General features: G+C 39.1%; 1 protein-coding gene across 2 annotated transcripts; it reads left to right on the top strand.

Annotated features, from left to right (window-relative positions):
* The first annotated feature begins 1,364 nt into the window (after nucleotides 1-1,364).
* On the top strand, nucleotides 1,365-11,211 carry si:ch211-210p4.6 (malignant fibrous histiocytoma-amplified sequence 1 homolog). 2 transcript variants are annotated; one of them, XM_067573071.1, is made up of 10 exons: nucleotides 1,365-1,431; nucleotides 2,894-3,758; nucleotides 4,527-4,824; nucleotides 5,090-5,276; nucleotides 6,075-6,268; nucleotides 7,508-8,007; nucleotides 8,730-8,887; nucleotides 8,960-9,134; nucleotides 9,596-9,663; nucleotides 9,767-11,211. In XM_067573071.1, the coding sequence occupies exons 1-10, from the start codon at nucleotides 1,416-1,418 to the stop codon at nucleotides 9,778-9,780; spliced, it is 2,475 nt and encodes an 824-aa protein (XP_067429172.1). In that variant the 5' UTR covers nucleotides 1,365-1,415; the 3' UTR covers nucleotides 9,781-11,211. The 2 variants fall into 2 exon arrangements, with proteins under 2 accessions (XP_067429172.1, XP_067429098.1); XM_067572997.1 differs by having other exon boundaries at nucleotides 8,730-9,134.
* The last annotated feature ends 1,373 nt before the right edge of the window (nucleotides 11,212-12,584 follow it).

The raw sequence follows: 12,584 nt of genomic DNA, 5'->3' as shown, positions 1-12,584 counted from the left end.
TTTGTTTTCCTACAAGCAATAAATAAAAATGAGCAAAAAATGGCTGAAATTATTTGAAAAGCTTTCTTTAATAAGGTTTGAAGAAAATGATGACATAGATTAAGATATAGGAAATTTGGTATGAAACAATGAATGATTAAGATACTGAAAAAAAAGATGCCACAAGGTTACATTTACAATGTGTTTAGAAGTAAAAGCTGTGAAGAAATTTAAACATAGGTGAAGAGAAGGGGGAGATGAAGTAATCACATCAAGCCACTAGATGGAGCAACTGCTGTTTTCTGTTTTTTGGAAAGATTGTAAAGGACCACTGGACCAGTGTGTTTTGCAAGTTTTAGCTCCTTCACAACAATTCATATACCTTTTTCAAATTTTAAATATGTGTCTTCTTTAGACTTAAGTATTTTTGAACTGCCTGCTGCATGGGTGACACAGAGTTCCTCCCTCACAGGCCAAGGAAGCAGAACACACCCAAAACAGACAAATAGGAACATCCTCATTTCAAACTTGCAGCATGCAGAGCCAGTCATTTAATCCTGTAGTAAATTTAAAAACATGTGTTAGTGCTACTGACTGTATTACCAGTAAGATCAATATTGCACACCACTGGCATGCAGACTGTCTGAGGTGAGGTAGTAAAAATGCAAAATGACCCACTGTGTAAACAGAGGGGTATTTGGGTCACTGAATTAGGGCAAATAAAAGCGTAAGGCATATCCAGGGTGAATCAAGAGAAAGATGAAGAATTCACATCAAAAAGAAAGTACCATTACCTGCAATGACCTCATTGCATAAATAGTTCCTTTCTATGTTGCAAAGTTAATAAGACAGGTACACATGCCCCAAGCCTTCATTCAGGGCTGAAGAGGTGACAACTTTTATCACCACCTTTTACAAGTGGAGGTTCTATTTGTTTGCTTTCAGCCATTATGACCCAGTGGCAAACAGTGATACAGCAAAAAAAAAATCTCTTGCAGACTTAAAAGCAATTTCCCTGTAGGCCACCATCATCCATTATAAAAGAATCAACTATGAAATTGTTGACAAGATACCTCGAACTGCATACATTTTTTAGATAGTTTATTTCAGCAACACTCTCAGTCATAAAATGCAGCACTGGTGTCAATACACGATGTTGAGGAGTGTTGTGTTTGATGTTTGAAAGCACATTTAGAGTACAATTTTGGTAAATTCAGTCTGAAAGCAGCTGAGTGAGTGGAGAGCTAATCTGATGGATGGATCCGTGGGTGGTTGGATGAAATAAATAATCTGATGAATGACAGTAAGATGGTAATTTCACTTCCCTATGCCTATGAGGATAACTAGTTGTGTGTACAGCCCTCTCTGCTCACTTCCTGAGGAAATCACCCACAAGAAAGCTGGTTCAAAAACAGCTGAAGAAAATATCTGAAGAAATGGCCTCTGTAGATAGTAAGCAACCCATCATTTTCTTTAAATATTGTTAGCAGTCTGTGATTACTGTTGAGAATGTTGACTTAGCTGTCTGTGGTACAGAAATATTAAGATGAGAGATTTCTTAATGGGGGCACTGTTCCATATTTTTTGCATAACATTATCTTGCTCAAGGTGAGGAACGCCCAGTGAAGTGTTATATCTTGAAAACATTATTTCCTGAAAACAATACTAAAGCTTAACAAGTAACAGATAGACTTACTTCAAATACCAAAACAAATACCATTTGTGTTGTTGTAAATAAGAGGTGGTGTCCCACCAAAATGCTCTCTGCCTCTCTTCAATATTCTGTTTTAATTTGCAAGACACGTTTATTTCTCCTCAAGATTATGTGTTCGGAATGAACATGTGGAAATTATAAATCACTTTGATGATTCAAATTGTTTTGTTCAAATCGTAATCTCTGACTATATTATTTGCTAAACTAAGAGATTGCATCACCACCCTGATAACACCCTGATGTTACTGTTGCTTCTGTTCAGTAGTAAGTTCAGCCTGTTGCTGGTGCAACATAGTTATCACAACAAGATTGTTTCTATGACTTTTGGGTCTTTCAGTAAGCTTTTAACCAGGAAGTTACAACGCACCGTACGTAGCAACTGGGCTAACGTTGGTGCTTTTACTGCTGATTTTATCTGAGACAGTGATGATTCAGAATAGTCAATTAAATTTCAAGATCATTATAACATTCTCCAGGTTTATCGTCTTTGTTTTCTGTGCACATGTTTTCAACCCATTGACCTCCCCAACAGTCTTTGTTATTTCTGAGTTTTTTTTTATTTTGTTTTGGGTTTTTGGGGGGTAAGCAAAAAATGCTTCACTAGATTGTAGATTACTGAAAAGGAAAACACAATTATAGCCCAAGCTGACCAATTGCGGAGTGTAGGAGAATTTCTTAAGCATTGAAGTTCTCTGAAAAATTAAAACACAGAGTGATGAATCTCTCTCTCCTTACTCTTACATGCCAGCATTGAGAAGGGCACACAGCCGTTCTCCAGAACAATCAAACAGTCTCAGCTTAAATACAGTATGTCCTAGTAGGAATTTGACAGAGAGAGGGTAATAAAGTAATAAAAAATTAAAGAAACACAGTCGTAAAATAATAAAACACCTAGCCATACCAATGAACACTGCTAAACTCCTGATGACCTCCTAACAAGAGTCCTTCAGCTGTCTACCAAAATTAAGGCACATGCTTTGACACACTAAATACCTTACAGGAGTTACATTTTTGAGGGGGCAAACGTAATCTCCAGCTCAACCTCAATCCTGGAGAATGGACTGATGTAGAAAGAGTTGGTACTGGGGTTAATCTGCAAAGTTTATCCAGACAACTCGGTAAACTTGCTTTTTTGAAACAGTGCTGCAGATGTTAAATGTGATATTACTGTGCCTGTAAACATTCTCATTTGTAACACAGGAAACAGTTGGCAGGAATGGGACCTGTCAGGACAGAAACTGAAGTCCATTCCTAAGGATTGTCTAACATATGCAACAAAAGTGGACCTACAGAGGAACAAACTGAAACGGGTCATTGGCATCTCTAGACTCACCCACCTTACTGAGCTTAATCTCTCCAGGAACAAGATAATGGAGTTTTCTCAGGAAATGCAAAACCTGCATAAATTAGAGAGACTTTACATGAACCAGAACAATATCAGATCTATTCCAGAGGGAATCTTTCCTCATCTAAGGAGGCTAAAGTTCCTAAAACTCAGCACCAATCGCTTGGCCAAGCTTCCCTCAGATATTAACCAGTGCACCAGTATCACTTCCCTGGACCTTTCCAAGAACTGCCTGCAAAATATCCAACCACTAGTTGGTCTCCAAAAATTGAAGGAGCTTTTGGTTAAAAAAAACCAATTGACCGAGCTTCCGTCCCAGCTCTTCCAGAACAGGAGCTGTGAGCTGACAGTGTTCAAGGCCACAGGCAACCCGCTGAGGTACCCCCCAGAGGAGGTCTGTGATGGAGGGGTCATGGACATCCAGAGCTACTTCCTTCAAATGGAGGAGAACCCAAACACACACAGTGCCTGGACAGTCAAGACCATGTTTCTGGGTTCCTCCATGGCAGGGAAGTCCACACTCTGCCGCAGCCTGAGGGAGGGGAAGCCCGTTGCAGTAGCAGTGGAGGACCGAACTGAGGGAATCGAGATCAGTCAACTGTACACCCAGGAAGTCCGTTTCCTTTTCTGGGACTTCGCAGGGCAGGAGGAGTACTACCTGACACACCATGTCTTCATCACACCGCGAGCCCTTGTCATCCTTACTATTGATTTAGCCAGGTGAGAAAGTGTAATAGTCTTGATTAATCACCTTTTAAGGCAGTAGTTCCTAAAATGTTTGGTTTTTATAATAATTATAATTATAAGTATTACTATGAGAGATGGAATGTTTACATCGACAGAATTAAATATTTGCAAAAATACAAATATTTACCTCAACCACTTGCAGAGACAGGGCGCTCACTGGACATCCTGGATGTTGTAGTGCCATAGGGCAATTTCTTCTTGTATTAAAAACTTATCAGTTTTTTAAAAGATCTCATTGTTAATGAGAGGGATGTGTTGTACTATATGCAACAGCTTCAGTTTGAAAGCTATTCTGCAGCTTTTAGAACTGATTTGGTCAGACAGCAGTGGTTCAAAAGGTTATACAGAATGATGCATTTTTTATATCACTTTACTGTAAGAAACCACTGAGTTGTCAAAACTAATAATGGGGACTGTCAGGACACCAGGAAATTTTGATACAGGAATAATGGACACAGGTTTAGCTTACGGTTAAAACTCTACTCCACCTATTCTCCGCTATGCCATACTGTTCTCTTGACATGGTCACCGTATAATTGCCTAAATTGGCACCTATGTCAGCATGTTTCCATTCACATACAGTATTCAGAACATGCTAACATTAGCATTTAGCTCAAAGCACTGTTGTGACAAGCACAGCCTCACAGAGCCACTTGCATGGCTGTAGCTAACAAAAACAAAGACTACTGGGTACGATTTTGAAATGAGCCCATGATAAAAAATGTTTTGATTTTCAATCAGCTACAACATTGAAGACCCGCATTCCTTCAAAGACCAACTGTGGTTCTGGATAAACAACATACAGTTGCGTGTGCCTGATTCAATGGTCCTGCTGGTGGGAACACACTGCGACCAGTGCCGCGACCAGGAGGAGGTGATGGAGAAAAAGAAAGACATTGAGGAGAAGGTCAAAAACATGCTGGCAAACAGGAAGATTGTTTTAAAATACCAGAAGAAAAATCTGGAGGAAAACACAGACTCTTCTCTCTTTACAGACCAGATGGATGAGCTGGATTGCCTACTGGGATACAATTTAAAGGTACTGATAGTTGATGGGAGGATGTTACTATTTTAATGGTCTTATTTTGGTTTAATATTATTTTTTGTCCTTATGAGGCTTTCCTCTAAATTTGTCTTTTAAGCATCTGTACAGTTCGACTCATGTATTTACTTGAAAGTTTCTGTTTTTTTATATGAAGCACAAGTTTCTACAGTTTTTACATGTACAATATCCTGTGTAAATACAATGTTAATTTTTTAAAATTAATTACAACCTTTCACAGCTGCCCTAATCTTTTGTTCAGGTTCTGGATCTCGTAACTCTCGACTGCCAAAGGACTGAGGATATTGCCAAACTCAGAAGTCATATTCTGATGTGCATTCAATCAGAGAGTGTGCTTCTCTGTGCTGAGAGCATCTTACCGAAAAGTTATGAAGAAGTGGAGCAAGCCATCCTTACACTTGTTGCACAACAAGAAATTCCCCAACACGGTAAGTCAATTTTAAAGTCCAAGTACTGTACACTTTATCATTAGTATTATAGAAAATTTATGTGAAAAATATTTTATGTCTCTCTATGTAAAGCAAGGAATATCTGTCTGTCTGTCTATGTATGTTTGTATGTTTGTCCTTCGCATATATCAAGAACCGTTCATCCGATCTACTTCACACGCAACACGTTTAATCACAGCAGGGCGGGGCTTCTGGGCTCTGACTTGAGTTCACACTAGGTGGGTGTACTGCTGAGGACCAAGGAAGTGCAGTGTCGAGTGTGAAGTTGTTTGGACACGTTTAATAAACTTTGATTAAACAAGCAAACAGTGAGCTGCTCAGCTCTGTGTCTGAGTGCAGCAGGGGATGTTGGTTATAAACACATCACAGCAGGGCAGGGCTCTGGGCTCTGACTTTTTGAGCAGGACAAAGGCATGCTGCCCGTTTAGTTAAGCTGCCCAAGAGTGAAGAACAAGTGCACACAGGAGAAAAAAGGCAGAGGAAGTAAAACTAGCCAATAGGAGCTCAGACACATTTGATTGGCAGCAGAATCAACCACTGGAAGGCCATAAACTGCTTCTACAGTTCAACCTCAGTTTAGTCTCACTGGTGAAGTTTCTGTCTGGATTAAAACCATTTAATTTATTAATTCCCTGTTATTTTAATTGATATGTTTGTCAATTGATGAGAAATAATAAGTTATCGGCCTGTTCTGATCAGGTACGTTTTGAACGGGTACTAAACAAGTTTTTTAAATTTAAATTTCTTAATTGAAATTTGTTCCTTTTTTGATATCAGGTATTATTCTACTTGAAGAACTGAGTGATTTAATTCTGAACCATGTTAAAATGAGCCAAGAGAGTCTCCACTCCATCTTGCGATCCCTCTTGCGATATCTGCACCGGATTGGGGTGATCATTTGGTATGAAGACATCGATGTACTAAGAGACAGAGTCTTTATCCAGCCTTCTTTTCTCATCTCAATGTTCAAGGTTAGTAGTTGCGTTTCATTTCTAACAGGGAAATTATCTCTCTATATAAAGCAAGGAATCTCTCTGTATGTATGTATGTATGTTTGTCCATATCACTTTGTATGTATGTTAAAGACATGGTGCAGGATGTCCCAGGTTTTGAATGGGCACTAAAGTTCATCCGATCAACTTCAGCTCAACTCAAAATTGTCGTCTACTGATAGCCTGCATGTGAGGCATTTAGGGAGCATCCGTAAATTATAGCATCTACCTATAGTCTGCGTGAGAGGCGTTTAGGGGACGGGCACTGTTCTCTGTAGGTATTGAGAAATCAGCCTGTTCTAAACAGGCATGTTTTGAACGGGCACTGCACTGGTACCCACATAATTTATGGACCCTTAAGATACACCACTTCTTGTAAATTAACCTGTAACTAAAGGAAAAAATTCTAACCAGCTTCCTTGGAAATATATGAAGCCATCTGGGACACATGATTATCAGTGCTTCCCTTAATTCCTGATCAGTTTTGTTTCTGCTGATTGGAAAATGTTAAACATTACCACAATTGATTATTTTCTCAACTTTTCCTCCCAGCTCAACAAGATGAAAGGAAATATGAGAATTGACAAATTTACAAAGAAAATTAACATTAAATTAATGGCTTGGGTTATCTGAACTGTGCCACTGATCCAGGTCATAATCACTACTGCTACTAGATGGCCCCTGTCGCTCAAACATGACTATATGCTGTTTTTTGGCGACCCACATTGCGACTCATCTTGTCATTTGCCCTCCACATGGCCAACAGTAGAATTAGTAGAGAAAAGGACTGCAGTGCAGTGTTGGTGGTCAATATTTTTTATTCCTTGCATGTTTACATTGAAATTGTATCTGCCTCAGATAACCAATACCCCCTGCAAATGTGGATAAGGCACTGACAGGTGACTGTTCTACAACCTCTGACCTAGGTGTTGAATGGGTTTTCCAGAGTCTATATGCAAAACCACCTTAGCTTGCTTGGGAAAACCAAAAATCAGCCTGGCTTCTTTAATCACCACCTGCCGTTGTATCAACGTATTTCAGGCCTATTATGTCAGGAATGCCTGACAGCCAGATAGGAATGGAAATGTGTATATGTAATAGGTGTTGGGAGAATGGAGCTACTCCAAGGTGACCCTTTAATGGACTATCTCTGGAGAAGGCCCACACATGACTCACAAACCTTTATATAACTCCCCCTGTCTCCTCCTGTTAACACAGAGCATTGTGAGACATGACTTGGTGCAGCAGCTGGAGGGGGTCTCCAGAGACCTCCTCATGCAGGAGGGGGCTCTGGTGAAACAGAAGTTCACCTGGGTGCATGACTTGAGGTACAGAGGCATCCTGCAGAATGCAGCCATGCGGATCTTGGTGCGCAGAGAGATAGAGAAACTGGTTGTGGATGATGATGACCTGGTCAGAGAGGTGGTGGGAACCAAGAAGGAGGAAGGCATAATACTCACCCTACTGCAGCATTTTGAGGTGTGCCTCCCCACTCTTGTCGGAAGCCCCCTGAACCCCCAAGCATCAGATTTCATCCCTGGTGAGAAGCAGTGGGAGTCAGCCTGGGAAGAAAAGAGAGACCCAGATGGAGCCTGTCTCTTCCCCATCTACCTCAAGGACAACATTACAGTGTGCCATAAGTGGGGTGAGGACAAGCAAGATGACCTCAGTGTCCACGTGTACTTCCTTCCTGAGATTCCTCATGGCTTCTTCCACAGGTAGCATAGCTTGGAACATGTTTCATCATTTTAAATTTGTCTATGAAATACAGTAGTTTCTGATCCAAATGAAACATTTAAGTTCATCACTTCATGAATAATATATTCATAACCAAACATTGATTTTTTTGTAAAAATCTGCCTTTTTTTGTATTTTGTTGTATTGTTGCATTTGCTAGCTAGCAGTTTTCTTCTTCTCTGCATTTTGCTGCCACATTGCTACATTTCTTGGTACTTTTTTCACTACTAACTGACAATCAGTTGCGGTTTGCAAGAATGTGAATCCTTGTGCGTGTACGTTTACCTTGTGAGGTTACTGGTTTCTCAAGTTCACAAGATCACAAGATCATGTGAGAATCCACCCTCTCAGGTTTTAGTTATGTGCTTGTGGCCAAACCACCATTGGTTCAGACTAATCAGCATCCTAGAACTACTGGCAGCTATGGGCGTGGTTTAGGTGTGACACAGTGAGAAGTGATAGACAACAACATGTTTCCTACATCTCAGATGGTTCTGTGTAACAAACCATCTGGTGCGTTTTTACAAAATAAACTGACTTGTTCTGCACTTACCATGTTATCCCTGTACACTCTAAAATCTGGACATACAGCCTGAAAATGTCTCAATTTTTGTTTTGACAAACAATTGAAATTAGTTTTTGAATACTTTTGTCACAAATAAACTTCCATAAGTTACCTTTATGTACTGTGTCTAACCACCAGAGTAATCATCAAGACGTGCTTCCTGTACCCGACTCACTGGGTGGGGAGAGAGCAGTGTGTCCTCTGCTGCGGAAACAGACTGGCTCTGGTGCGACAGAAGATTGAAGATGGAGATCCGTTCATAGAGATACGCTGCAGGAGACCTGACAAGCATAATGGTAAAATCTATAATCACCCTTTCATAACAAGACTGCACTGCAACAACACAGACAGCTGTTTTCTTTCCTCAGAGTTTCGGCAGTTGTGGGATCTGATCTTGGCAGTGATGTCCAAGCTGTTTGTGTTGTCCAGGCAGTGGCCAGGACTGACCCAGCAGGTGCACACACCCTGTCCAGAAAAAGGCTGTCCACACTACTTCACCTGGAGAGACTGGCAGGAGCTCAGCAACGCTGACTTCTATAACCTGTAAGTGATGCATGGGTTAGGGAGGGCCCTGTTTGTGCTTCTAATGTATTATTATTACTTCTACATCACAAAATATTCTGTCCACTGATCTCAGTAATTAGAACAATATTTGTAACTATTTACATTCAGTTACTTTGATTTTCTTTCTCATGCTTTTTCATATCTATATAGATTTTTTTTCATCCTTATAAATACTTTACATTATTACTGATGTTTTATTCACCTACATTTGTGAGAAATATATTATTCACAGCACCCACCCAGTTACAGTATCAATCAGCAGTGGAGCAATCAGCCCCACACTGAGCTGATTACTCCACTCCAGTAGAATTGCTTGTCTGAATCAAAAGTGGTTTGGCTGACTTAATGGTAATACTCAGCACCGGACTGACTTGTGCCTCAAGCAAAGATGACATGATCCCACCTTTCATATTTTGTCTTTTTTTGTCTTTTTTAAACAGTGTGAAGGAAGAGAAATTAGTTTGCCAGGGAGGCCACACACGACGGACGGAGCTGATTTTTCCAAAAGGTAAAATTAATGTCTACATATAATGAAAGATAAAGGGCAAAATAACAATTATGTTTACATTGAGTTTAATTTCTAATCAATCAAAAATGTGTTTTGCTTCCAGTTCCTCTTTTGTAATTAGGAGTTTGATGAAAATTACATCAAAAGAGAGAAACACAGCATCGACCACGTGAAAGTGACTGACTTCATATGTTCACCGTTGACCACTGAGATGTCACATCAACAACCAGACCATTCTGGAAATGCAACTGATTAAAATCTAGTTCTTCAAAGGAATATTATAGTTTTATCATGGTGTTAATTTTGTGATTTTGGCTGTCATTGGCTATGACAACATTATGACAAGTTTGAAAAGTTAACATTTGGTAAAGATGCTTATTTACTTTCTTGCAGAGAGATGAGAAGATTGATACTTCTTTATGCAACTGTAAATATAAAGAAAGATTGGAAACAGGGAGAAACAGCTATCCTGGCTCTTTCCAAAAAGTAACACAATACACCTGCCACCACCTCTAAATCTCACTAAGTAACACATTGTATGTCGTCTGATGAATCTGTACAAAAACTGAAGTGTAAAAATGTCAAATCCCCATTTTAGACTCCAGGAAGTTACTGGTCCCAACCGTACAGCTTAAGCATACAGATATGAGAGTGGTATCAATCAACTCATCTAACTCACAGCAAGAAAGTGAAAAAACATATTGCACTTTAAATTGCTGAGATCTGAGCATATGGCAACATCACTACATCAGAGTCCAATGGTCAGCATCATGAGGTGTCAGATGGTCATACAGCCTGTGTAAAAACACCACAAAAAAAAACATGTATGCATGACTGTAAGTCAGACAGTTTAAAGTTAAATCAGAATGTATCTCTGCAAAATCCAATGGGTGTTTACAGGAGGCAGTTTGGGTAACAAATAGCATTTGTGTTTATTTTCTAAATATACTTCATTCAGTTCATATAATTGGGTTAAACAGAGTCCACTGATCTGATCACTGGACTCTGTTAGCGATGTGGCTGCAATCCAAGATCTCAGTAATTAAGTGTTTGAGCAATATGTCAACATAACTGGTTATGTACATAATGAAAATGAGACCCAGATGGTAAAAAAACAAGACTGTTCTCTTAACATCAGCTTTTTGTCAATATGCTTGTGTTGTCATAACATACAGATGAACATTAGTGTAGTGTGTAGTGATTTTCAGCACAGCAAACTGGTACTGGAACAGTAATTACACTATATATGCAAACAACAAAGATGAATTGCAGACACGAATCAACTCAGTTGCAGTTAAATTTGATTTAGTTAATTGATTTTGTTGGCTCACAAGTTTTTCTAATGTATATTATATTATGGCATTGGTTGACTTGGTCTTTTAATTGTACATTGGTTACTATTTGTTTATCTGTACAGTCACAAGCAACACATTTAGCAGCACTGCTGATAAATGCAGAAGTTAAAATGCTTCTCTCTTTCAGTTCTGCTTTATGACATTTACTGTACACCTTCTTGCGTCAACACTATAAAAATATACTGCAAAGCCATGTTGCTTTTTTAAATCATTGCTGTATTTTTTATAATTTGCCAATCTTTCAAACGCTTAAAATTATGTTGGTGGTAAGATAAAACAAATCAACTGTATTAAAAGTTCATGTGACAGTTTTTTTGTTTTGCTTAGTTTTGTGTTTTTTAGGTGTCACAGAAAATGCTGCTTATATTTTATTGCACTGATTATCATTAAAATTGTATTATGATGACTGTTTGTACCAAGTTTTGTCCCAATACATCTAATCCATGTTGAGATATTCCAATGGATAACTGAAAACTTTGCGGGTGGTGTTGCAGAAAGTCAGGGGATTGACAGTCATTTGAATTCATGAATGCCAAAATGTCTTGGCAGTTCATCCAATATTTGGACCAATTGACATTGCCATCCCTAAGCATAGCTAAAAATCATTAGCCATTTGCTGAGAATCTCTTTCATTGGTCTGCAGATCACAAATCTTATCAATACTTCAAAAGTTTTTTCTGAAATTCTAACTGTCCACTGAAACTGTCTTACAAAGTTTACTGTCAAAAACATTGTCCTGAAAGGCCTAAAGTTGGCACTGAAAATATGTGAAGCAGTAGTGTGTTTGTACCTATTCGTTTTTGAGTTACACTTTTCTACATGAATGTGTAAGTTATAGATACCTGGATATATTTACAGTTTACATGTTGCAGTGCAGGTTTTGAATGTGATGCTTTAGGAAGTTTGGGAGTGAATCCATAAGAAAAAAATGTAAGAAAGAAAGGGAACCGATGGAGTCAAAAAGGGGGAACTGAGGAAAAGAAAGGTGGAAGGACAGGGGAGGTGTAGAATAGAGGAAAAAAGGAGAGATTAGAAGGTATACATATGCAGGCGTTCTCTGTACATCATTGCCCTCTGCTGGCTTCTCTGTGACATGACCTCTTAGTGGTCAGTTTTGGGGTATGTCAACACACTGTCTCTGATGTGACTGTTTTTTTGCTTGTTTTATTTTATCATGTAAAGACAAATCTAATATCTTTCATTCTCAACACTACAAGGGATTAATAGGCTACAGTTGGTATATAGACCTGCAGGAGAAATCTCAGCAGAACCAGATTTCATAAATATAGCCTACTGAATTAGCTATTTCAAGTGAGTCCAGACCAGAAGAGAAATAAGGTGATGTACAGCAGCTTGTATCTACCACCGTGTTTTTCATCCTCTGCCTCTAGTTCTCAGCCCTCTCCTCTCTGTGGGAGCTCCTGCTGCCTTCAAGGTCTTCTCGTAAACTTCAAACTCAGAAACTATACAGTACAATGTGTTAGTATGTGTTTTCAAGTTGTTTTAGTCACAATAAATGACAAGATGGATGCAGTAACAAAGCAGTTTTCATGATGGAGGATGCCT

The sequence above is a fragment of the Thunnus thynnus genome, chromosome 1 (genome assembly GCF_963924715.1).
Source record: "Thunnus thynnus chromosome 1, fThuThy2.1, whole genome shotgun sequence".
NCBI lineage: Eukaryota > Metazoa > Chordata > Actinopteri > Scombriformes > Scombridae > Thunnus > Thunnus thynnus.
Note: the sequence above shows the minus strand (reverse complement) of the source record. Positions and strands in the feature narration are given on the sequence as shown.

What these genes read in the sequence shown, in the direction of transcription:
- si:ch211-210p4.6 (XM_067572997.1), top strand. An exon ending in CTTACTATTGATTTAGCCAG is followed by an intron (nt 3,759 to 4,526) that starts GTGAGAAAGTGT and finishes ATTTTCAATCAG; the next exon opens with CTACAACATTGAAGACCCGC. An exon ending in CCTCATGGCTTCTTCCACAG is followed by an intron (nt 8,008 to 8,729) that starts GTAGCATAGCTT and finishes TCTAACCACCAG; the next exon opens with AGTAATCATCAAGACGTGCT.